The 26,855-nt window shown below is 39.4% G+C and overlaps 1 protein-coding gene across 5 annotated transcripts in view; it reads right to left on the reverse strand.

Moving 5' to 3' along the window:
* PRKN (parkin RBR E3 ubiquitin protein ligase) overlaps positions 1-26,855 on the reverse strand; it is a 1,261,621-nt gene that overhangs the window by 659,029 nt on the left and 575,737 nt on the right. For all 5 annotated transcript variants that reach the window (XM_088840889.1, XM_055433926.2, XM_055433924.2 and 2 more), the window contains one exon: positions 8,530-8,613. In XM_088840889.1, the coding sequence (XP_088697015.1) occupies positions 8,530-8,613 (84 nt within the window). The remainder of the gene's footprint in view (positions 1-8,529; positions 8,614-26,855) is intronic.

Below are 26,855 nucleotides of genomic sequence, written 5' to 3' on the forward strand. Positions count from 1 at the left end.
CTCAAGTTTGGAAAACTGGTTTAAGTGCGTGCTTTGCAGCGTATATCTTACAAACTAAACTTTATCATGGCCTCTGATAACTTTCTGAGAGCTCGCTTGACCTGAATAAGAGGGATGATGGTTTCTTAATGCCTGCCATCAAGGCATGATGAAGTGCGGGTCTCCAAGACACATCAATCACCTGCTTGAAGGATCAAGAAGGCTATTTCCTGGTGGAGAAGCAGGCCTCATTCTCTTGGCCCATTACTCCTACATCTCCCTTCTATTCTTCTCACTCCATTAGCCTCCTGTGTGTCTGCTCAGAGGCTATCACAGTCTGACCTCCAGTCCCCAGTTCCTGGTATTTCCATTTAGGTCTAATCTACCATCCCAACTGAAACATTTGGTGATGTTCACAGGGGTATTTAATCTTTCTTTGCTCCAGTTCTCAGAATTTCATTTACAAATCTATTGAAATTATCACACCTCAAGCTATCTTTTCCAGTGAATCGATATACCTGCTCCCCCAATCTAAAACCCAGCAGTCTTGAAGTGCTTTTTTGGTTAATTGTGATAAATTCCTTTGTCATATCTTTGTGTTCTGGGGCCCTTGTCTAAAACCACAGGCTCTTCAACAGAGCCTCTCACTAACATATCTAACTTTGAAATCATTCCATGGAGAGGTGAAAAATTAAGAAGTAACTTTTGAAGCCTCTGGGGATGATAAAAATGCTTAAAATTGCTCCTATCTCAACAGCGTTGTGGTAATATGCATGATTTTCTTCTGTATATGAAATAAGATATGAATTACAGCACATCAAGTGGAAAAGCAACTTACACTTCACACAGATCAGGGTTTTCTGGGAAGTGAGGAAGCAGGGATTATTTTCAATGCTTAAAATATACATTAAGGAAACTGCTTATTTGCTTGAAAAATGGCATCATAAACACAGCCAGGGTTATGTTAGGGGGACTATGGTGTGGACATTGGTTATCGCGTATGTGTCAGTATTCTGCTGTACTCACAAACACTGATTTCCTTTCCTAGGTGATTAAGTTTTTCATGGAACGGTGTACAAGAGTCTTTAGCAATACTATGGAGACAATGACTGTGGATCGAATTTTCCACTCAGTTGTAAAAGCACTCAAATGAAAACAGGGTTATTTCACAGAAAAAGGAAAACTGAATGGAACTGAGTCTAGACTTCAGAGCCACACAAATACCTATGAGTTCTTAAAAACTACCTCAATTTCTTCAGTTCCCCCCCCAAAAAAAAATGACATTTTTTTTCCATAGTGGACTTATTTATAAACAAAATTTAAAAGGTTTTGTTTTAATTCACAAAATTTCAGCTGATTCTACAATAGTATACACATACACACACACACACACACACACACACACACATACATATATGCTTCCCCTATGGCTCAGTGGGTCAAGAATCTGCCTGCAATGCAGGAGAAACAGGAGACGTGGGTTAAATCCCTGGGTTGGGAAGATCCCCGGGAGAAGGAAATGGCAATGCACTCCAATATTCTTGCTTGAAAAATCCCACAGACAGAGGAGCCTGGTGGGCTACACATGGGGTGACAAAGAGTGAGACACGACTGAGCGACTCCGCAGCAAAAGATATATATATCTTTCAATTTTACCTTATTTAAAAAAAAATGACACTTTTTGTTTTCCACTACTCAAAACTTGATTTAGAAATAAACTGTCCTTGAGTCTGAATACTTGATAGGTTTTTGAAAAATGCTGTAAGAAGTTTCTAGTTTGTCACCCAAATTGCATGTCAGACAACAAAGAACATTTTATCATGCTTAGATACCATTCAATCATAATCTGAGTTTGACTACAATTCTATTTCATTTAGAATTTAGAAAATATAACTAGAGAACAGTGTAAGGACAGGGAGACCATTTCTCTTCTACCAGGGCTGAGGGCAGAATGAGAGGAGTCAATGTGGTCTTCCCTCTTTGCTTTCTGTCTGCATTCTCCCCGCTCCACGCAGCTGGCCCTTCAGGTTTGATGAGGACCCTGGAACCACAAGGGCTGGGATTGTTTAAATGTGTTTGGAGATGTCTGTGATGTGTCACATGAGGTAGCTGTGCCCTATACACACCGAAGAAACCAGAATTGAAAGAAACACATGTACTCCAATGTACATTACAGCACTGTTTATAACAGCAAGGACATGGAAGTAACCTAGATATCCATTTGCAGATGAATGGATAAGAAAGCTGTGGTACATATACACAATGGAGTATTTTTCAGCCATTAAAAATACTACATAATGCAGGTAAGTTTGGGCAACACAAGAAATGCAGCCAATGACTCTTACACTGTGCAGGAAAAGGCTTTCATTTGTGGCTATCTCAGTGACAACTTGGTCAACCTCAGATTTTTTCTTAAAACAAAACAAAGCCAACCTTCCATTCTTATTAGATATTGGAAAAAATAAGAACATATCATCCACACCAGCAAACCATCCTGAAAAATCCTAAGACTCATTTTAGAAGATCCTGGTTAAGCCTAAAACAACATAAAAGGAAACCAAAAGAAAAACAGAGCTCTTCAAGTGCAGTAATCTGATTTAAACTAAAACATTACTAAGAAACTTTTGGGACATAAAATATGGAAATGATTTATAAGTAAAAATTGTTCACTATTTGGTGACACTTATTTAATATTCAATGTGTCCTGGTCAACATCTTCCCAGAAGATGAAAACAAAGATGGAGATTATGAATATTAACTTATATTCAAACTAATGTACCAGATGACACATACTGAGCCTAACAGGGAGAAATGAAAGAAATAAATTACATATTGAATAAGATGAAAACTCTCCATTTGCTACACTGAGTTTAATAATTATATCATTTATTATAATTCAGAGGATAGTTTTTAATATCAAGTTTCACTTGAAATAAGTCTTTGAGCTATTTAAGAGATTCTTCTCAACTGTTTCTGATAAGAAAGAAAATTCTATGTAAAAGAGCTTCTGTTCCGTTCCGTTCCGTTGCTCAGTCGTGTCCGACTCTTTGCGACCCCGTGGACTGTAGCCTACCAGGCTTCTCCGTCCATGGGATTCTCCAGGCAAGAATACTGGAGTGGGTTACCATTTCCTTCTCCAGGGGATCTTCCCGACCCAGGGATCGAACCCAGGTCTCCCGCATTGGAGGCAGATGCTTTAACCTCTGAGCCACCAGGGAAGCTTAACTCTGGTCAAAATCAATCTAAAAAACAATTTTACTTCTCAAAGATATAAAATATAATGCATGCTATAGGCTGTTAAGGGGTAGAATCAACACCCCTTAATAGGCATAAAACAATGACCTTGGTTATTTATTACTTTATTTATTACTTTTCTATGATCTGAATGTTTGTCTTCCTCAAATTCATATGTTGAAACCTAATCCTTACTGTGATGGTATCTGGAGTGGGGGCCTTTAGAATGTGATAAGGTCAAGAAAGCAGAACCCTCAGGAATAGGGTTTATTTCAGTTCAGTCGCTCAGTCGTGTCCAACTCTTTGTGACCCCATGAATCGCAGCACGCCAGGCCTCCCTGTCCATCACCAACTCCCGGAGTTCACTCAAACTCATGTCCATCGAATCGGTGATGCCATCCAGCCTTCTCATTCTCTGTCGTCCCCTTCTCCTCCCGCCCCCAATCCTTCCCAGCATCAGAGTCTTTTCTAGTGAGTCAACTCGTCACATGAGGTAGCTGTGCCCTATACACACCGAAGAAACCAGAATTGAAAGAAACACATGTACTCCAATGTACATTGCAGCACTGTTTATAACAGCAAGGACATGGAAGTAACCTAGATATCCATTTGCAGATGAATGGATAAGAAAGCTGTGGTACATATACACAATGGAGTATTTTTCAGCCATTAAAAAGAATACTTTTGAATCAGTTCTAATGAGGTGGATGAAACTGGAGCCTATTATACAGAGTGAAGTAAGCCAGAAAGAAAAATACCAATACAGTATACTAAACGTATATATATGGAATCTAGAAAGATGATAATGATAACCCTGTATACGAGACAGCAAAAGAGACACAGGTGTATAGAACAGTCTTCTGGACTCTGTGGGAGAGGGCGAGGGTGGGATGGTTTAGGAGAATGGCATTGAAACATGTATATTATCATATGTGAAATGAATCGCCAGTCCAGGTTCGATGCATGAGACAGGATTTTCGGGGCTGGCGCACTGGGATGACACAGAGGGATGGGATGGGAAGGGAGCTGGGAGTGGGGTTCAAGATGGGGAACACATGTACACCCAGGGCAGATTCATGTCAATGTATGGCAAAACCAACCAATATAATATTGTAAAGTAATTAGCCTCCAATAAAAAAATAAAATTAAATTAAAAGGAAAAAAAATTCTTTAAAAACAAAATAAAAGAAACCCCAGAGCTCCTTTGCCCTGGCCACCACAGGAAGAAATGGTGAGCTAATGCCATCTAGGAATCAGGAAGTGGGCTCTTCCCAGTCACTGAATCTGCTGGTGCATTAATCTTAGACTTCCATCCTCCACAACTGTCAGAAGTAAGTATTTGTTGTTCATAAGTAACTCAATTTATGATACCTTGGGGCTTCCGTGATAGCTCATTTGGTAAAGAATCCACCTGTAATGCAGGAAACTACAGTTCAATTCCTGGGTCGGGAAGATCAGCTGGAGAAGGGATAGTCTACCCACTCCAATACTCTTGTGCTTCCCTTGTGGCTCAGCTGGTAAATAATCCAACTGTAATGAGGGAGACCTGGGTTTGACCCCTGGGTTAGGAAAATCCCCTGAAGAAGGGAATGGCTATCCACTCCAGTATTCTCGTCTGGAGAGTTCCAAGGACTGTATAGTCCGTGGGGTCGCAAAGAGATGGACATGACTGAGAGACTTTCACTTTGGTATAGCAGTCTGCACAGACCAAGACAAGATATAATTGATTTTTTTTTCATTTTTTTCCCCCTGCGATTATTCCTGGTCCTGAACCCCACTGCTGAATTGTCAAGTTGGCTACGAAACCCTTCATTACCAAAAAAGCACTGCTAAGCCATACATCTTCACAGGGGAGTGTTTGACAGACAGGGGATGCTCACTTTTAAAAGCTGTGATTCAGAACTCAGGAATAATGCCTAGAGAGTAAGGCTCTAGGTATGCTTTAGTCTACATGTGTGCAAGTAAGAAAAAATATGTATTCCCCAAGGCACATAAAACGTCCACATCATATCCAAAGTTGAACTAACTTCACTAATGGAAAAATGCTGATTGATTTTTGTTCCACCTATTCTCAAGTGCACACCCTTTGAGTTGGCCAGAACTCTTTTCATAAAAACGTAAGATGTCTTTCAGAACTATTGTGATGCTTCTTTCTAAGACAGCAGTGACAAGTGTAGAACTGACTTCGTTTCAGATTTCTCTGCCTAAAGCGTAGGTAAGGTCAAGTTTATATTTGTAGTCTTATAAACCAAGGTGAAAGTTGCTGCTATGTAAAATGATTGAGTTAATCTTTAAGTGCATAAATATTAATTAAGAATACATTACAGACCCTACTCTTTTGAATTTTAAGTATATGGATGTTTTATTCAAGTGCTAGAAAATGGAAGTTTTATGATAATATAACATATACAGTATATAAAACTGCGTCAAAAATTTAAAATACTCCATAAATGTAAACATTATAAACTACTTAAAATGCCTATCTTCTCACTTTCTTTAGAAACAAACACTACATACAAAGCTTTAGAAAATAGAAGAATCATGGTTTATATTTAGCTGCACTGTAAAAATACAATCCAGAAACATGGCTTTAATATAAGGGCAAAGAAGAAAGAATTAAACTTTTCACATTGCTTTAATTTTATGCTCCATGCTTACATGAAATATTGCCCAGCAACTTTATATTATCTTTACATATATTTCCAATCATTAAATGTTATCATATTGACTGTTATATTTTGTTTAGGTTTTTTCCCAACCATTCCTTCTCACATTTCAGGCTTTTCTTCTGGGATCACTATATTTCTGCCTGAAATAATTTAACTTAGAAATTATTTGAAAGTTTTAGATGGAAGTTGGTTCCCTGAGTTCCTATTTACCTGAAAATGCCTTTTTAGTTGTTGTTCTTAACTCTTGTTTTTAAAAGATTTTTTTAAAATACAATTTTAGTTTAGCATTTATTTTCATTCAGTTTTGAAGATACTGTTCCCATTTCATCTGCCTTCTGATGTTCATATTGATTAAATAACTATCGATTCTTTCTCCTGTGTAGCAACCAGACTTCACTCTGATGCTTTTTGAATCTTTCCTCTGACCTCCATGTTCCACAGTTTCAGCAATCGATTTAGGTGTGACTTTCACTTTATTCTTACCCCTTGGTATTCTTGGGTCTTAAAAGTTGTGGAAAGCCCTGCTTCATTATTATTATTATTTTAGTAGCATCATGTGGCATGCCAGATCTTAGTCCACTGACCACGGATCAAACCTGTGTCCTTGCAGTGGAGGAATGGAGTCCTAACCACTGGACTGCCAGGTAAGTCCCTCATTACCTTTTAAAATATCACCTTTCCACTATTCTCTCTATTATTTTCTTCAGAAATATAATTTTATCCTCCATGTGTTTAACTTCTCTTTTATTATTTTAAGTATATTCCATTAGGTCAAATTTCAGATCTAAGTTATAATTTCTCTTTCATATTTTCACTCACTGTTCAACCCATTTAGCTAATTTCCTGTCAACTACCATAATTTTTAATTTAACATTTCTATCTAGAGTGAAAATAAAATAGGCAACTATCCCTAGAACGTTCCTCTCTCCACTTGATCCCAGGAGATCATGTTTTAAAGGAGGTTCTTCATAGGATACTTCTACGGTTTCATTTTCTACCCTGATGAGGCCCTAAACTCACCAGTGTTTTCTTGGTCTGAAGCCCTAACCCCCGCTTGTGAATGACTTTAGCTCACAGGATTTTCCTTCTGGAGAACAGCCAGAACTATATACTTTATACTTTTGGCATATAAACTTTTCCTTACTATGTCAGCACAGTCATTCTTTAAAAGATATGTATTTGTAATTCAATTCAGTATTTTTATATAGCATGTACTGCAAGGATTTTTTTAGGGTATCAGCTCACCATGCTGTCAGAAATAAAACCTCAATATAAATGAATTTATACTAAGCATTATGTATTTATACATAAGTAACTTGAAAATACAAGAAGTAAGAAAAGGCAAGATTTTCAACCCTACTCAACACATCATCTGCCTTTGACTGATCTGAAGCTGAATCTTTAAAGACACAAGACTGTCTATTCTGCTAAGCTGAATCCTTCCAATTAATATGAAGGTACATGGAGGCAGTCAGACGTCAATGATTGAAGTAGACTTTCAAAGGACTTCACATTGCTGTAAAGATGCTATCGTAATATTATATGTACCAAGGGATTTACATTATTATTAAATATAATTATATCTGCATGTTACGGAGATATACCTATTATACTCACATACATACACACATATGTAAGTATATTTAATTATTCCCTATAAAATATATATACTTTAATTAGCAATAGCAAACTTGCAACACTGCATTATGCCTTGCTATCTGTCAGTGACACACAAGTCACTATTTTGCACTAGGATTTGCATGAATAAAAAGTTGTTCAGTGTCCCCAGTCCCATTTGATGGAGAATGATCTTTACTGCTGCTCACTGCTCTCTCCAGAGCCTTGCAATCCTCCAGCAGATTGGGGCAAGAAGACACGTGTGATGATCAAGCTCAAACACTCTGCCAGAGAATACATTAGTGCCGGCTGGCTGCGACGGTCTGTGAACCAACACTAACATTTGTGTCGGTGCCTTGACCGTACTTACAGACTGGAGAACATATACAGTCAGATGATGAAGGGCCTAAGGATTTCCGAAGTAAAAATTTTAACAATATCCAAATTATGAACAGGACCATAATAATAACATTATTTTTAAAATAACTTCAGTACTTAGGGTCTCATTGCAGAAATATCTTCTCTATATGAGAGATATGTCATATGTTTGCAAAGAAAATGGGATTACAGAGAACAGAGGATGGTGATTGCATTTACAGTTGGCCATCCATTCTAGATTTTCTAAAAGCCCACTGTGTCAGAAAACCACTAAGAAAGAGTGATTCTGAATGACAGGGAATGTAAAGGTAAAATATCATAGCATTAGGAAAAGCATGAATGTATAGCATTGTTATTTTCTTTTGCCAAACTCTGAATGGGATCTTCTTTATATTCCATGAATATCACCTTGTGAGGAATTTAAATTGTCCTGTTTCAACACAGTCACTCCAAATGGCTAAGTCTCTAGGAAAATGACACTGGAAGGCAATGATACAGTTAGAATTCTTGGTGACACTTCTGAATCTGATAACCTTTTTTGTAAATATAAAAAATGGATGGATAATATTCAATTAGCATTTTGTCTCTAATTTAATTTCCCAGTAAACGCTGGAGATGCCATAATGAAAGAACAGATCCGACCGGTACTTACCGCTCTAGTCCCAGGGCAGTTTGGAGACTGGCATTCACCACTCATTTGGTTTGGGATTAAGACATCCGCCCAGCAGGAAGGACCCTTTGGGAAAAACAAAACAGGACATTCTTGGCGCACAAATTATAAAATAAATGTACTCACTAACACATTTAAAAAATCTGTTTATGTTATAAAATGATAATGAAAGTAGTATATATAGTCCAATGCTTGTCAAAGTATTATACATAGAGCTGGGGAGTTCTCAGGACCCTTCGAGGGGATCTGCTAGGTCAAAACTATTTTCAACAATGTACTAAGATAATATCTGGCATACTGCTCCAAATGTGTGTCACATATCCATGGAGCCCTGTCCCCTCGCAGTTATATTTATTTGCTTACAAATGTAATTAAATACCTTTAAGTTCATTTCAGTTTCAGTTGCTAACTTTTAAATGAAAACACACTTGCAAGTTACACTCAAAAGGGTGTTTGGGGGACAGCAGTGGAATATGGGGGCTTCCCAGGTGGTTAGAGGTGAAGAACCTGCCTGCCAACGAATGCAGGAAAGGTTAAAAGAGATGGGCTCCATCCCTGGGTAGGGAAGATCCCCTGGAGGAGAGCATGGTAACCCACTCCCGTATTCTTGCCTGGGGAATCTCATGGACAAAGGAGCCTGGCGGGCTACACTCGACGGTCTCACATAGCGTTGGACACGACTTACGCAACTCAGCAGGCAAGCAGGCACATTGGAACAGGGGACGCAAGCCTGCAGGACCCCCAGCTGCAGTCGGCAGGTTGAGCAGACTCCATTATCCCCTTCTCCCTCCTAAGGCTGCATGAATCCAGGACACCAAGGAAGACAGAAGTCTGGGTGAGAAGAGAGTTTCAAACTTTTCTGCAAATCTGCCATCCGCTACGACAGAGGGACCTCTCTGGGCGCAGGCCCACGGAGAGCCCAAAGAGGGAAAGGAGACGGCGGAGAAAGCCGACTGAGATCTGGAGCAGCTAACAGGGAGGAAGCTTCCTTTCAATAAGCATAAGATCCTAAACCTTCCTGCTAGAACTGTCAGATCCTCGGCTTAGCAACACAGAATGCAACGAAGCTTTCTCTGTATGTGACAAATATGCACTTTTCATGTGGTGCTTTTTTCAGGGTCCAGAAAGCAGTGAAAACATTTATGTAGCAATTTTTGTTACATAAGTACCATTTTATCTGACAAATCCTTATGTTGTACCAGGAAATTACAGAAAGCTCATTCAAAATTTTCTTCTTGATCGCAAACATTAACAAAATAATACAAGTAATAAAACCAAAGAGAAATCAGTTGGATATGAGAATTAGACATAATGAAATACATGTGCTACTTCATCCACGCTACTCAAATTATTAGTGTTGAATGCTATTGCTATAACCACCCTGAAAACAGAAACACATGTTCCAGTTACTTTCTGACATTATAAAGCAGATTTAACTTTTCTCATTTCTAGTTTTAGAAAATATAAATTGTTTAATCATTGTATACTATAGAAAGTAGGCATTGTATACTATACAATAGTTGCATGGTTAAAGCATTTATAATTAATAGTCTTCACATAGGAGTGAGAAAGGTGTCCAGACCACAAGGTTTAAAAGGACTGCAAATCACATGGCAGCACAAGGGAGCTATGAATTAGAATGTATCAAGGAAAGAATTTAAAAAAAAAATCTATTTCATCTCTCAGAGGTAGAGAACTGTAGAAAGATATCAGAAAACCACGTCAGACAGAACAGTGTGAAATACACGTCTTAAAGAATTGTGTGCCTGTTTTTCAGAAACTGTTCTCCTTTTTGGTCCACTAGTAGTTACAACCAAGAAAAATACACAACTTACATGAGCATCTATATCAGGACTCATTAAATGATGGCCTGGTTGAACAAATGCAGCCTAGGGTTTGTTTTTGTACAGCCCATAACCTAAGAATGGTATTACATTTTTCTGTGGTTAAAAGCATAAAGAGAAAAGCATTCTGTGCTACACAAAAAGTAAATGATACTCGAATCTCCAAGTCCAAAATGAAATGCATTGCACACGGCTGTAGTTCATTTGTGTATTATCAATGCGGCTTCTGCACAGCAAGGTCAGAATTGAGCTGTTGAAACACAGAGGAAGTGGCTCAAAAAGCCTTCATATTGACTATCTGGCCCTTTATGGAAAAAGTTTGCCAATCCTTGATAGTATAAAAAATGTTCCAAGTTCATACTGAAAAGCATTCAAAAAACATTGTAGCATCATTTTGGCCACCATATAATCGCATTCATTTGTTGAAGTAGTTGCATTCTGGGTCTCAAGTGAGAAATTACTTCAATTAAAACCTTAGCGCTATTGATCTGTCAAATCTGAGAACACATTGATAGAATTCAGTGATTCAAGTTGTTTGAATCAGTAAGAGAGTAGACAGTTATAACATCTGGGGATTTGTCTTGAGTAATCTTACAACTGACTGAAAATCATGAAGCAGAATATTATTTAAACAGATGTATAATATGCAAAAAATCAGAAATACAGAGTAAATGACTCAATGGCATGAAAAACTGCCAAAAATCTATAAAATATGAGTCTTCAAATAATATTTATTCTTAAGAATTTTACAACGAACCCACAAGTCATTTTGGCTATGTCTTGTCATGTCCAATCAGTGGGAAACGGAAGTACTTAAGTGGCAAATGCTTACCTGAATATCACTCTGACAAGATTCAGATAGTTAAAGTGTTTTACACCCCCCTACCCTAGATTATCTAAGAAAAGTCTATAATCTATTCTTTATAAATGGGCATAAACAATGCTGCTTTAAAAAATTACACATTATATTTTACAAAATGTTTCCACACAGTCATGGCATTTACAGGCTTAGAAAATGTAATTTAAGAATTTTTACTACAATTTTACCAATTATCACAAGTTATCACTGAACGTGTTGCATTTAAAATATCCTCTTGAATGTTTCCATAAATATCTAAGTCATATAATTAAACTTTAGGGACTAAAATTGTTTTGAAAATCATACTGGTTCAAAATTGGGAAAGGAGTATGCCAAGGCCGTATATTGTCACCCTGCTTATTTAACTTATATGCAGAGTACATCATACAAAATGCTGGGCTGGATGAAGCACAAGCTGGAATCAAGATTGCCGGGAGAAATATCAATAACCTCAGGTATCCATTCTAAAGGAGATCAATCCTGGGTGTTCATTGGAAGGACTGATGCTAAAGCTGAAACTCCAATACTTTGGCCATCTCATGCCATGAGTTGACTCACTGGAAAAGACTCTGATGCTGGGAAAGGTTGGGGGTGGGAGGAGAAGGGGATGACAGAGAATGAGATGGCTGGATGGCATCACCGACTCTGTGGACATGAGTTTGAGTGAACTCCGGGAGTTGGTGATGGACAGGAAGGCCTGGCGTGCTGTGATTCATGGGGTCGTGGAGAGTCGGACACGACTGAGCGACTGAACTGAACTGAACTGAACTGATGCAGATGACACCACCCTTATGGCAGAAAGTGAAGAACTAAAGAGCTTCTTGATGAAAGTGAAAGAGGAGAGTGAAAAAGTTGGCTTAAAGCTCAACATTCAGAAAACTAAGATCATGGCATCTGGTCCCATCCATTCATGGCAAATAGATGGGGAAACAGTGGAAACAGTGGCAGACTTTATTTGGGGGGGCTCCAAAATCACTGCAGATTGTGACTGCAGCCATGAAATTAAAAGACGCTTGCTCCTTGGAAGAAAAGTTATGACCAACCTAGACAGCATAATAAAAAGCAGAGACATTACTTTGCCAACAAATGTCCACATAGTTCAAGCTGTGTTTTTTCCAGTAGTCATGTATGGATGTGAGAGTTGGACCATAAATAAAGTTGAGTACTGAAGAATTGACGTTTTCAAATTGGTGTTGGAGAACACTCTGGAGAGTCCCTTGGACTTCAAGGAGATCAAACCAGTCAATCCTAAAGGAAGTCAGTCCTGAATATTCATTGGAAGGACGGATGCTGAAGCTGAAACTCCACTACTTTGGCTACCTGATACTCATTGGAAAAGACCCTGATGCTGGGAAAGATTGAAGGAAGGAAGAGAAGGGGACGTCAGAAGATGAGATGGTTGGATGGCATCATTGACTCAATGGACGTGAGTCTGAGCAAGCGCTGGGAGTTGGTGATGGACAGGGAGGCCTGGCGTGCTGCAGTCCATGGGGTCGCAAAGAGTAGGACATGACTGAGTGACTGGACTGAACTGAAAGTATGTATTTCCACCTGTCATACAGTAGATCTTGTTCTGTGTTTTCCTCCCTTTGATGTAAAGACCTTTTGCTTCTAATAAAGCTAAGCATGGTGTTATGATTATAGTAGAGGCTTAATAATGCAACCATTAACTAGTAAGCAGGGAAAATAATATGGGAAAAGATCTTTTGAATCAATACATATCCACCACACAACTCTTCGTTAAAGAGCTCTTAAAATCTAAGAATACAGCTGTGAAGAACAGAGAAGAATCCTTTTTCTCATAACTTTTATTAAGTATACAAAAGGTTGAAGTTGTAAATTAGCTGGGTGCACCTATTCAACGAATAAAATTAAAAAGGATATAAATACAAACTACTGGTCAGATGCACAACAAACGGAATACACATACACTGATCCTCAAATGTAAAATGACACAGCTAGTCTAAAAATTTATTCAGTTCAGTTCAGTTCAGGTCAGTCGCTCAGTCGTGTCCGACTCTTTGTGACCCCATGAATCACAGCACACCAGGCCTCCCTGTCCATCACCAACTCCCGGAGTTCACTCAAACTCATGTCCATTGAGCTGGTGATGCCATCCAGCCATCTCATTCTCTGTCATCCCTGTCTCCTCCTGCCCCTAATCCCTCCCAGCATCAGAGTCTTTTCCAGTGAGTGGATTTTTTAAAAATTACATGTACAACTAACAGAAAGCCTCGGCTATTCCACTCCTAGATAAGTAACTGGTAAATGAAAACATGAGGCCACAAAAAGAATTATATACCAATGCTCAAAACAACCTTATTCTTAGTAGCTGCAAACTGGAGACCACCCGGATATCTATCAAAATATGAATGGATAAACAAAATATGGTACATGCAGCCAATGAAATACTGCTCAGTAATCAACAGTATTATGTTATTTACAAATGCAACACCATGGATGATTCTCAAAATTGTGTGAAAGAAAGAAGCCAGGTATGAAATACAATATATGCATGGGGCTTCCTGGTGGATCAGTCATAAAGAATCCACCACTCAATGCAGGAAACATGGATTTGATCCCTGATCTGGGGAGATTCCCACATGCAGCGGAGCAACTGAGTCAGTGTGTCGCAACCACTGAGCCCATACACACGAGAGCCTGTGCTCCACAACAAGAGAAGCCACCACAGTGAGAAGCCCTCACACCACAAGAGCAGCCCCTGCTTGCTGCAACTAGAGAAAAACTGGAGCAAAACTGAAGACCCAGTGCAACCGAAATAAATAAAATGATTTAAAAAAACCCGATATATACTAGATTCCACTTATATAAAATGCAAACAAATCTATAGTGGCAAAAACAGAAGAGCGGTAGCTTTGAGGTGGGGGCGGATGGTGGAATGGGCTACAAGAGAGCATGAATAATCTTTTGGGGGTATTATGGGCTGAGTTGTGTCCTCTCAAATTGAATATGCTAAAGGCTTAACGCTTTGTAGAATGTGACTGCATTTGAAGACAGGGTCTTTAAAGAGGGAATTAAGGTAAAATAAGGCCATTATGGTGGACTCTAATTCAGTGTGACTGGTGTCCTTAAAAGGTGTTTCTAAAAAATGGGACTGGGACCCAGAACAGAGAAAACATCCCATGAACACACAGAAGAAGACAGCCATCCATAAGTCAAGGCACGAGGTCTTAGTAGATACCAGCCTTGCTGACAACTTAACTTCAGACCTCTAGCCACCACAATTGTGAGTAAATGAAATTCTGTTGTATAAACCACATAGTTGGTGCTACTTTATTATGGCATCTCTAGCAAACCAAGACAGGGGTTATGGAAATGTTCTCCATCTTCACTGTGATGTTGGTTTTGTGGGATTATATACTTGACAGAACTCTTCAAATTATACCCTTCAAATGGAGCCAGTCAATTTTACACACACTATTTCTCAGTAATGTGTAATAGGAAAAAATGAACTGAGAAGTTGCCAAGGAAATTCTGTGAGGGAAGAAGAAGCTTTGTATTAAATTATGCTTGACCAATTGAATATCAATATCTAAATCCCCTCCTCACTCCATACACTTTCTAGAAGAAAACAAATGAAAACATCTTTACAACCTTGAAACAGATGAAACTTTTGACAAGGACTCTGAAAGCTTTAACCATCAATGAAAATAATTATAAATTGAACTTCAATGAAAATTATAAAGACAACGTCTGCTCACCAAAAGACACTTTTAAACATGACTATGCAAGCCACAGACTGAAAATATTTGCAATGCATACATCTCTGAAATAATATCTAAGCTATACAGAGAACTTCAAAAAACAGCACCATGTAGACAAGCACACCAATTCAAAATAAGAAAAAGACTCATGGAGTCGGTTGCCATTTCCTTCTCCAGGGGATCTTCCTGACCCAGGGATCGAACCCACATCCAGTGCATTGGAAAGCAGATTCTTAACCACTGGACCACCAGGGAAGTCCAAAAGAAGACATACAAACGGTAAATAATCACATGAAAAGATAGTCAACATCATTAATAATCAGGAAAATGCACACTAAAATAAAATGCAGTTTCACTAGTTTCACATCCAGCACAATGGATACATTTTTTAAAAAAAGATGGATAATACTAAGTACTGAATAGAAGGAGGCATGAGGAATGTTTTTTTGGAAATGTTCTGTATTTTGATTGGAGTAGTAGTTACATGAGTATGTATCGCTGTCAAAGCTCATAGAACTGAACCCTTAAATTCGGTTCATTTTATTGAGTATAAATTGTTCCATAATTTAGAACAAGGAACTGAGTTTTTACCTCTTCTTATTCAACAAGAACTTACTGACGCCCTGCCTCTTAGTAGCTCTTCAATCTTAGGTTTCCTGACCATTCAGGGATCAGCTGGCCCTGGACAAATGGAGAAATATCATAACTTACCTCATAGGGGTATTCCAAGGATTAAATATAAAATGGTGAGGTCACTGCCAGACACACACTATGGTCTCAACAAAAGTTAGCCATTTCTGTATTTACCGTTCAGCACTGAAGAATCAATGCTTTTGAACTGTGGTGTTGGAGAAGACTCTTGAGAGTCCCTTATACTGCAAGGAGATCCAACCAGTCCATTCTAAAGGAGATCAGTCCTGGGTGTTCATTGGAAGGACTGATGCTAAAGCTGAAACTGCAATACTTTGGCCACCTCATGCGACGAGTTGACTCACTGGAAATGACTCTGATGTTGGGAAAGGTTGAGGGCGGGAGGAGAAGGGGACGACCGAGAATGAGATGGCTGGATGGCATCACCGACTCTGTGGACATGAGTTTGAGTAAACTCCGGAAGTTGGTGATGGATAGGGAGGCCTGGCGTGCTGTGATTCATGGGGTCGCAGAGAGTCGGACACGACTGAGCGACTGAACTGAACTGAACTGAACCCATACTTGAGGGGCTTCCCTGGTGGCTCAGCGGGTAAAGCGTCTGCCTACAATGAGGGAGACCTGGGTTTGATCCCTGGGTTGGGAAAATCCCCTAGAGAAGGAAATGGCAACCCACTCCAGTACCCTTGCCAGGAAAATCCCATGGACAGAGAAGCCTGGTGGGCTACAGTCCATGGGGTCGCAAAGAGTCAGACACAACTAAGCGACTTCACTTCACCCATATTTGATGAAGGGGTGGGATAATTCAGGACCATAAACAGTATGGTTTAAAGAGCATTAATCCATGTAGTGAAATTATTTTAAAATTAAAAAAAAGTATCTTTACTTCTTCAGTAATTTCCCCATGTAGACTTTAGAGGCAATAATCTATAACTTTTGTCATAGGGTAATCCAAGCCACTGACAATCAATAGAGAAGACCAGTTCTGTGGCTCTGAACTGGTTATTAACATTTACCATCAAGCTATCAGTTCAGTTCAGTTCAGTTCAGTCGCTCAGTCGTGTCCGACTCTCCGTGACCCCATGAATCACAGCACGCCAGACCTCCCTGTCCATCACCAACTCCCGGAGTACACTCAAACTCATGTCCACAGAGTCGGTGATGCCATCCAGCCATCTCATTCTCCGTCGTCCCCTTCTCCTCCCGCCCCCAACCTTTCCCAGCATCAGAGTCTTTTCCAGTGAGTCAACTCGTCGCATGAGGTGGCCAAAGTATTGCAGTTTCAGCTTTAGCATCAGTCCTTCCAATGAACATCCAGGATTGATCTCCTTTAGAATGGACTGGTTGGATCTCCTTGCAGTATAAGGGACTCTCAAGAGTCTTCTCCAACACCACAGTTCAAAAGCATCGATTCTTCGGCGATCAGCCTTCTTCACAGTCCAACTCTCACATCCATACATGACCACGGGAAAAACCATTGCCTTGACTAGACGGACCTTGGTTGGCAAAGTAATGTCTCTGCTTTTTAATATACTATCAAGGTTGGTCATAACTTTCCTTCCAAGGAGCAAGCGTCTTTTAATTTCATGGCTGCAATCAGCATCTGCAGTGATTTTGGAGCCCAAAAAAAACAAAGTCTGACACTGTTTCCACTGTTTTTCCATCTATTTCCCATGAAGTGAGGGGACCAGATGCCATGATCTTTGTTTTCTGAATGTTGAGCTTCAAACCAACCTTTTCACTCTCCTCTTTCACTTTCATCAAGAGGCTTTTGAGTTCCTCTTCACTTTCTGCCATAAGAGTGTGTCATATGCATATCTGAGGTTATTGATATTTCTCCCAGCAATCTTGATTCCAGCTTGTGCTTCTTCCAGCCCAGCGTTCCTCATGATGTACTCTGGACCACATCCTACTTACATCTACATGCTTTGATATGAATAGTGAAATACTGTATGTAAACACACTGAATATTCAGATATACGTTAAATGAATTGGGCTTTACTTTTCTCATCTTTATATTCTCTTTTTCACACTATAAAAAAACTGAAAGATCTATGTTTTTAAAGTTGTGCTTTCTTTTAAAGCAGACTTTATTTTTGTCCTAATGAATTGTGTATAGACTCCAAAGTATAAAACAAATAATGCAGGCCTATTCTACTTGGAGTAAAAGGATGGGTCCCCCAAACTCTTGATGCCTATTTGTTGGAGCTCTCCTGCAGTTCCTTGCCATGTGGGCTTCCTAAATGTGGCTGTTTATTTCATAAGTTAGCAGGAGAATATCTGCATAGACCCCCTAAATGCAGTCTCCTGTAACATAATTAAAGGAAGTCTTACATATTAGTAGCATGACTGGGGGAGTGGCAGGTACCTCATCACTTTCACCAAATTCTCTTGGTTAGAAGGAAATCAGCAGAACCACCCACATTTGAGAGGAACGGATTTCACAAAAGCATGGACACCAAGAGGTGAGAGGTCGCCTTCTTGACTCCCTGCCAAAGTTGTTTTATAGATGAGAAGACCTTTCATAATAAGAAAGTTTAAGAAATTATAAATGCTGGGGAAATGAAACAGCTCCATCTTAAAATATAAAATTAGAACATTCTTACACCATACACAAAAATAAACTCAAAATAGACTAAAGTCCTAAATGTGAGACCAGACAGTATAAAACTCTTACAGGAAAACATAGGCAGAACACTCTCTGACATAATTACAGCAGTATCTTTGTCAATCCATATCCCAGAGTAATGGAAATAAAAATAGAACTAAGCAAATGGGACCTAATTAAACACAAACATGCTTTTTGTTTGTTTGTTTGTTTTAACTCAAAACCATTTGCACAGCAAAGGAAAGCATAAACAAAATGAAAAGACAGCCCACAAAATGGAAGAAACTATTTACAAATGATGTGACCAGCAAGGGATTAGTCTCCAAAATTTACAGCTTGTGCAGCTTTATATCATCAGAACAACAACCCAATCAAAAAACAAGCAGAAGACCTAAACAGACATTTCTCCAAAGAAGACCTACAGATGCCCAAGAGGCACATGAAAAGATGTTCAACCTCACTGATTATTAGAGACATGCAAATAAAAACTACAATGAGTTATCACCTCACAACAGCCAGAATGGCTATCATCAAAAAGTCTACAAATAGTAAATGCTGGGGAGGGACTGAAGAGAAAGGAAGCCTCTTACACTGTTGGTAGGAAGGTAAATTGGTGCAGCCCCTGTGGAGCACAATACGAAGGTTCCTTAAAAAAAGCTAAAAATAGAGCTAACATATAACTCTGCAATTCCACTCCTGAGCACATGTCTGAGGAAAAACATGGTCCAAAGGGACACATGTACCCCAATGTTCACTGCAGCACTGTTTGCGATAGCCAAGACATGGAAGCAACATAAATGTCCATTGACAGAGCAATGGATAAAAAAGATGTGATACATATATACAGTGGAACACTACTCAGCCATTAAAAAGAATGAAATAATGCCAGACAAAAATCATACAGTACCACTAAATCTGCACGCTCTCTGATAATCCCTCAGGGTTCATCGGCTCACAAGCATAAGCCTAAGGTATCTGCACCCACTTGTAGGCTTACCAATGGCTTCCAATTATTTAATATAATTTCTTTGACCTCAGAAAGGCACTTTGCAGCTCTTCTAGAATTTGGAACCACTACCATCTCCTGTCATCATTCTTAAAATACATCATGTGATGCAAATTTTAAGTCACTGAAGTCATTATTAACTCATTCAACAAGTGATGTACCCAGTATGTGAGTGCTTGGGGTCACGAAGAGTCGGAGACGGCTGAGTGACTCAACAACAACAACATGACAGATATTTTGCCGGACTGGAGATAAAACACTGAACAAGTTCTTTATATTTAAAGGGATGAACGTGATTAAAGAAATAATACATATATTTTTTAGGGTACACAGGAGGAACCCCTGACCTATCCTGTTAGAAGGAACATTGTTTAGGCTGAGACCTGAGGAAAAAAATTAAGAATCAGAAATTAAAAGCAAAACTCCACAACAGAAAAGGTTTTGAGCAAGGAAAACAGAACCAGTCACCACCAACCATTAGACTGGTTGTGGAATATGTGTATACTCTCAATGACATGATATCAATCATCAATCCATGAATAATCATTTACTTTGGTGCCTCCTAAACATCTTAATCTACATTACTTGATATTAACATTCCACTAAAATGTTTATTTTGAGGACTTCCCTGGTGACTCGGCTGGTAAAGAATTCGTCTGCAAAGTGGGAGACCTGGGTTTGATCCCTGGGTTGGGAAGATCCCCTGGAGAAGGGAACAACTACCCACTCCAGTATTCTGGTGTCAGACATGACTAAGCGACTTCCACTTTCAAAATAAACATTTAAACGTGATGAAATACAAAGTACTGATTTCAAAGGGATGGGGATGCCAACATGACAAACAGTGTCTTTGTACTTTTGAGTGAGATTGACTGGATTTCAAATCCAACAACCATTACCAGATATGTAACAATAGCTGTGTGTGTTAGTCACTTAGCTGTGTCTGACTCTCTACCACCCCATGGAGAGTCGCCCACCAGGCTCCTCTGGCCATGGAATTCTTCAGACAACAATACTGGAGCGGGTTGCCATTCCCTTCTCCAGGAGATCTTCCCAACCCAGGGATCAAACCCAGGGCTCCAGCTCTGCAGTCAGATTCTATACTGTCTGAGCCACCAAGGAAGACCATGTAACAATAACAAAGTTAAGTAATCAGAACATCAGTTTTTTACATGTTATGTGAAAAAATGATAGCTGTACCCACATCATGATGAAAGTGAGAGAGTGAAAAAGCTGGCTTACAACTCAACATTCAAAAAACAAAGATCATGGGATCTGGTCCCGTCACTTCATGGGAAATAGATGGGGAAACAAGGGAAACAGTGACAGAGTTCATTTTCTTGGGCTCCGCAATCTCTGCAGACGGTGGCTGCAGCCATGAAATGAAAAGATGCTTGCTCCTTGGAAGAAAAGCTATGACCAACCTAGACAGCATATTAAAAAGCAGAGACATTCCTTTGCCAACAAAGGTCCATCTAGTCAAAGCTATGGTTTTTCCAGTAGTCACGTATGGATGTGGGAGGTAGACTATAAAGAAAGTTTAGCACTGAGGAATTGATGCTTTTGAACTGTGGTGTTGGAGAAGACTCTTGAGAGTCCTTTGAACTGCAAGGAGATCCAACCAGTCCATCCTAAAGGAGATCAATCCTGAATATTCACTGGAAGGACTGACGTTAAAGCTGCAGCTCCACTACTTTGACCACCTGATGTGAAGGGCTGACTCATTGGAAAAGACCCTGACGCTGGGAAAGATTGAGGGCAGGAAGAGAAGGGGACGACAGAGGATGAGATGGCTGGATGGCAACACTGACTTGATGGACGTGAGTTTGAGCAAGCTCAGGGAGTTGGTGATGGACAGGGAAGCCTGGCATACTCCAGTCCATGCAGTCTCAAAGAGTCAGACATGAACGAGTGACTGAACTGAACTGACCTATATCATAGGGTTGATGACTCTGTACTGATGAGGTCAAGTACTTATGAAAGTGTGAAGTGTTAGTCACTCAGTCATGCCTGACTCATGCCTACAGCCTTCCAGGCTCCTCTGTCCATGGGATTTTCCAAGCAAGGATACTGGAGTGCTTTGCCATTTCCTTCTCCAGGTGACCTTTCTGACACAGGGATCGAACCCAGGTCTCCTGCACTGCAGGCAGATTCTTTACCAACTGAGTTAGTTGCTAAGTCAAAGTACTTTTGCACATAATTAATATTCATTATATATTAGCAGGTACTACTTAACAACTCTAATAGGAGAAAAATGGGATCATGGAAAGAATACCCCAAAAGGGCAAAGATTCAGAAGGTCTATATTCTAGACATAATTTCACTAGAGTTAGGGTGATCAATTTAGACACAGTTTAAACATCTTTATGCCTTAATTTCCTATCTGTAAATTGTGAGTTATTTGAGCTTACAGTCAAAGAAGATAAAGAATGAGCTAATTAATGTGAAAATCCTTTATAACTATACCAGGGCATTCAGCTATTAGTGAGGGGACAACTGGAGCTGTGTGTATTTTTAGACAGTCTAATAGTAGAAAGCAGTGGACTCATACAGTAACTTCACTTATTGCTGCCCCAAACATAATGCCACATCCAAAGAGAAGAGATGGTTGATACATAATGACGCAGCTGCTGCTGGGATCAGCAATTAACCAGAGCAAGTGTCTATGTTTGTATTGATTACCGAATGTTGCCTAGTTAACTCAACAGCTGTTTAAACAGAATATCTCAGCTGGTCTGAAAGACTACGCCCAAAACTGGGGTATCTGTATCGCTTATGAGACATAATTGGGCATGATTTGGTATAAAATGAATTTCCTTCCATTACTAAAATGTGTTTCATATCATAAAAAGCAAGCATTTCATCATCTAATACTCAGGAACATACTTTTCCCCACCAAGGAAATTATTACGAGACAGAAACATCACATTTCTAAAAACAGTCTCATTGTGACTGAGACAACTCTTGGTCCACGGCACCAGAGCTCTGCTGAGTTTTGACAGTCGATCACTGTCACTATTTACTGAGTCCTGCATGTAGGGTGCCATTGTGCTAACTGCGTTAAATGTTAAACACCGTGGTTATTCCTTCACAATTTCCAGTTACCAAACTATTTCTAAATCACAAGATGCCCTCAATTATATCACCAAGTGTTGACAGCTCTGCTGTAGGCACATCACAGAGATAGCAGCGTTTAAACAGCTGCGATTTTTTTTTTTGTCCTATTTCATAGAATTGAAACAATGGAGACAAATAAAGACTTACAGTGATTCACTTCTACGCACTCTTAACAGATTTAATTAAGGAGAACCATATGATTATCTTCATCTGTTCAAGTTCTCTTTACTAAGAATAATCTTGCCGCTGCAATGGAGGGAAATTTGCTACTGCTCAGATTAGAGGCAGTTTCAGGCCGCATAATACGCTTCTGACTGTTGCAATGGTAGCTCTTATTTCAATTCAAGGCATGTAAATCGATTTGAATAACAACATTTATTATCATGTAAAGCTTCCTAGTTATCTCAGCTGGCTTTATATCTTGATAATTACGACCAGGACTGGACTATGCTTATTAAATGAGATAAGAAGTTTATTAGATTTCTAGTGAATGCCCAGATACCACCACCATCATAAAATACAGTTTTATGAACAACACATCACATTTTGGTGTGTACTATACTACTCTGATGGAGAAGAAAATGGCAACCCATTCCAGTATTCTTGCCTAGAGAATTCCATGGACAGGGGAGCCTGGTGGGATGCCGTCTATGGGGTTGCACAGAGTCAGACACGACTGAAGCAACTTAGCAGCAGCAGCAGCAGCATACTACTCTGAATCTTGTACTGATGCTGAACTCAATGAGCCACCTTTTTTTTTTCTTCTTCCAAAAAATGGAGAGGAAGAAATAATATAGGACGTTTTAAAATGACTAGCAGATCACAGTTAGTTAAGTTTTCTGTTGCTTCAGTGGAATGAACTGCCCATGAAGACGTAGTAGTATGGGGTGACTATCTTGGCCAGTCCAGAAAAGCTACACATTTTGTACAAATGGAGGTGATGCGTGCTTCCAGGACTTAACAGAACAAGCAGCTTGATAAGAACTGGACAAAGACCATCCAAAAAAAAAGCATTTCTTGAGGGTGCTCAAGGGCAGTGAACGTGGATGGGCCTGGCCCAATCAGGCATTAGACACGCTTGTAATGAACGGGCGGTGAGCTGTGCTGTAACCTAAAGGTACTACTGGGACTCCCATGACCAGGCATTTTCACTGACTGCCGGCATTTCGGCAGGAGACACTGCGCTTACTGACCTGGGTTCTGTGAGCCGAAAAGAGCAAAAATGGCTTAAAAATATATATATATATATACACACATAATTTTTAAAGAAATCCCTGAGGCGTCCCTAAAGCAAAAATTGACTCTTGGCCAAAAGATGTCAGATTGTCCTTGGACACGTATGTTGGCAAGGACCTTTTAAAAAAGCAATTAGTTTAATGCAAAATGAACATTTGCTCCATAACATTTACTGTGAGCCTTTTCATGTCAAGATACTTCTATCTTTTCCTTTCTTTCTCTCTCCATTTCCTGCTCCACTCTCTGTTACAATCCAGGTTCAATCACCTCTAAAAATAGCCTATTTATGCCTTAATGAGAGTGTAGAGACAAAGTATTTATTCAAGATTGAAAGTGAAAAGGGAAAGTGTTAGTTGCTAAACCGTGTCCCATTCTCTGTGACTTGGTGGACTGTAGCCCACCAGCCTCCTCTGGCTATGGAATTCCCCCAGCAAGGATACTGGAGTGGGTAGCCATTCCTTTCTCCAGGGGATTTTCCTGACCCAGGGATCAAACTCAGGTCTCCTGCATTGCAGGCAGACTCTTTACCATCTGAACCACCAGGGAAGGCCCACAAACTATAATTTGTAGTTATCTAAACTTTCTCAGGATTAATTCAAGTGGCTGAAGTTCACACAAACACTTTTTTGATGTTTCCATATCTTTATGGAGGAATCCCCCCTCCATTTTTATTTTACAGTTTCCTCCACTTTAGCTCAATATTTAATAAAACCAGCTCCTGTAAAAACTTCTTTTTATGTCTATTTATTTCATCAGGCGAAATGGGAAAGATTGTCGTGGAAGGACAAATTAGGTCTTAGTGATAAATCATTCTAATTCTTAATTTTTTGAAATAATACTACTTTGGGGAAATGCTGTTATCTCCCTACCCTCCTACCTTTGCCCAGAGCACTGGACCTCCCTCCCACTTGACCCCCTACACCGCTCCATTGCCCATCCATGTGGTCATGCACCTGCTCTTTCTGTGATGGGGTACGTAATTTTATCCAAGGGGAAGATTCAGGGCAGATCACTGTGGCTACAAGTATGCTCTGCATTCCCCAAACAAGCTTCATCAGCAACCAGGCAGATCCTGGTACATGTTCACCCAACATCCATTTACTTATTGGTTCAAAAGGCAGAAAACAGAGGGATACGATTAATTTAAGTTCTAAAACCTTGCGAACCAACAATAGGAGTTTTTCTTCCATTCAGGCCAGACACATATACAGACTGTATTTTGGTTTGGGGTGTCATCATGGCTTAATTCTTCCACTGGCGTAGATATTAACCAATTACACTCCTCTGAAATGCAAGCCTACTCCCACTAGCTGCAAACTCACTGACTTCCCTGTTTCTATTCCCAGCATACCAAAAAGTCCATTTCAGGGCAGCCCTCCAGGGTTTCCACTGTGCCTCGTGAGTTTGACAAATGACAGCTGTCTAGGTGTTCTGTTCATTCTACTGAAAGAATTAACATAAGCAAAACAGAAACAGCTCATCAAGGCCTCTTGTCAACTAGCTGTGATGATTTGCTCATCATTCCTTCAAAATAACCTCCCAACCTTCCTATTTTCCAATAACTACAAGTTCTATAGCAGAGACCAACACATAATAAAGCAACTATCTTCCAATTAAAAATAAATTTTAAAAAATCCAGGATAGTTTATGATTGCTGTTGCTGTGTAGTTGCTAAGTCATGTCCAATTCTTTGTGACCCCAAGGACTATAGCCCACTAAGTTCCTCTGTCCATAGGATTTCCCAGTCAAGAATACTGAAATGTGTTGCTATTTCTTTTTCCAGGGGATCTTCCAAACCAAGGGATCAAACCCTTATCCTCTGCATTGCAGGCAGATTCTTTACCACTGAGCCATGAGGGAAGCCTAAGTTTATGATCAGAAAAGGAAATAAGGGCTTGTTTTAGAATATCTGTTCTTCTTCACAAGACTATATTTGTCTGTAATAATTTGAAATGTATCTTAGACATCTGTTGGTTTTTATGTTAACACCTCAAATTGGCTTCATTTAAAAATGTATGAATCAGCCAACAGATCAAAGGTTCTTGGCTTCTAAAATTCAATATTCTCTTATTTTCACAGTTTTAAGTCTCATAAGTTCAGTACATCTACATGATTTGTTGAAATGAATTCCAGAGTTTACAACTAGCGATTATGCTTCTTGAAATTAGTCGGCCAGCAAAGACATGCTCATAATTGATTTTGACGTATGCCACATTAAGAAATTTATTCACAGAAGTAATTATGACATTATTTAGGAATCAAAAGCAAAGGGAAATGCACAGCATGTTTCTTGCCCAAAATCATGCTCTGGTTTAAGGAAATATTTTCTCAAACTAATTCAGATCACATCTGGTATCACTTTACCCAAGACCAAGAAAAACAGTAATATTTTAGTTAGAAATCAGTGTAAACTTTTCCAGGTTTTATAATAAAGCTACATTCCTGGACAATTTGGCAAGGTCTAGCCTTCTTCTTCAAAGTGACTAAGCATAGAAAAGTCATCTTGGGCATTCATCTTGGTAATATATTAGAAAATAATTATATGTGCATAAAACCCTATAAACTTTTTCAAGGGTTTCTGCTCTGTTTGTGTGAATAAGATAGGGAAGCTACAACTGGGAAAGATGGAGTATAAAGGATTACACAAGTTTCCAAATTAAGACTTAAAAAAAGTAGAGCAAGGTTTGATTTGATGGATTTATAATCGAATTCTCCTTTATACCCTTTCTTCACACAAAATGACAAAGCCAGATGGGACCCAACCTTTCCTTTGAAATCTTCAGAGGCTGGCAAACTGGGAATTGTGAGCTCTGATAGTGGATGGCCCGGTGACCATGAAGGAAGAAGAAAAGTTATCATAAAATTCCCGAAGCTCAGCCTTCAGCCCTTTTTTGCAAGGCAGAAAGAACTGTTCAAGATGCAATAACCTCTAGAGGCATCATTCTATTAGAACAAGGTCAAATAGAAGGTAAACGCCAATGTGCATGCACAGTCAAAATCTCTAGGAAATGACAATCTGCTGGAAAGAATGGCATTCAGAAGCAACTAGGGATACAATTACACAACAGGCAGATTTTCTAGCTCAAAAATGAATTCGTATTGGCCAAGACTTATCCTCTCAAAATTTATTGGATCTGTGTCCTCCTTTAAAAAAAAAACACATTAAATTGGAGGAAAATTGTTTTAAAATATTGTGTTGGTTTCTGCCACACATCAACATGAATCAGCCATAGGCATACATATGTCCCCTCCCTCTTGGACCTCC

Source organism: Moschus berezovskii, chromosome 10 (genome assembly GCF_049115385.1).
Source record: "Moschus berezovskii isolate FMDL1 chromosome 10, NW_MosBer_1.0, whole genome shotgun sequence".
Taxonomy (NCBI): Eukaryota; Metazoa; Chordata; class Mammalia; order Artiodactyla; family Moschidae; genus Moschus; species Moschus berezovskii.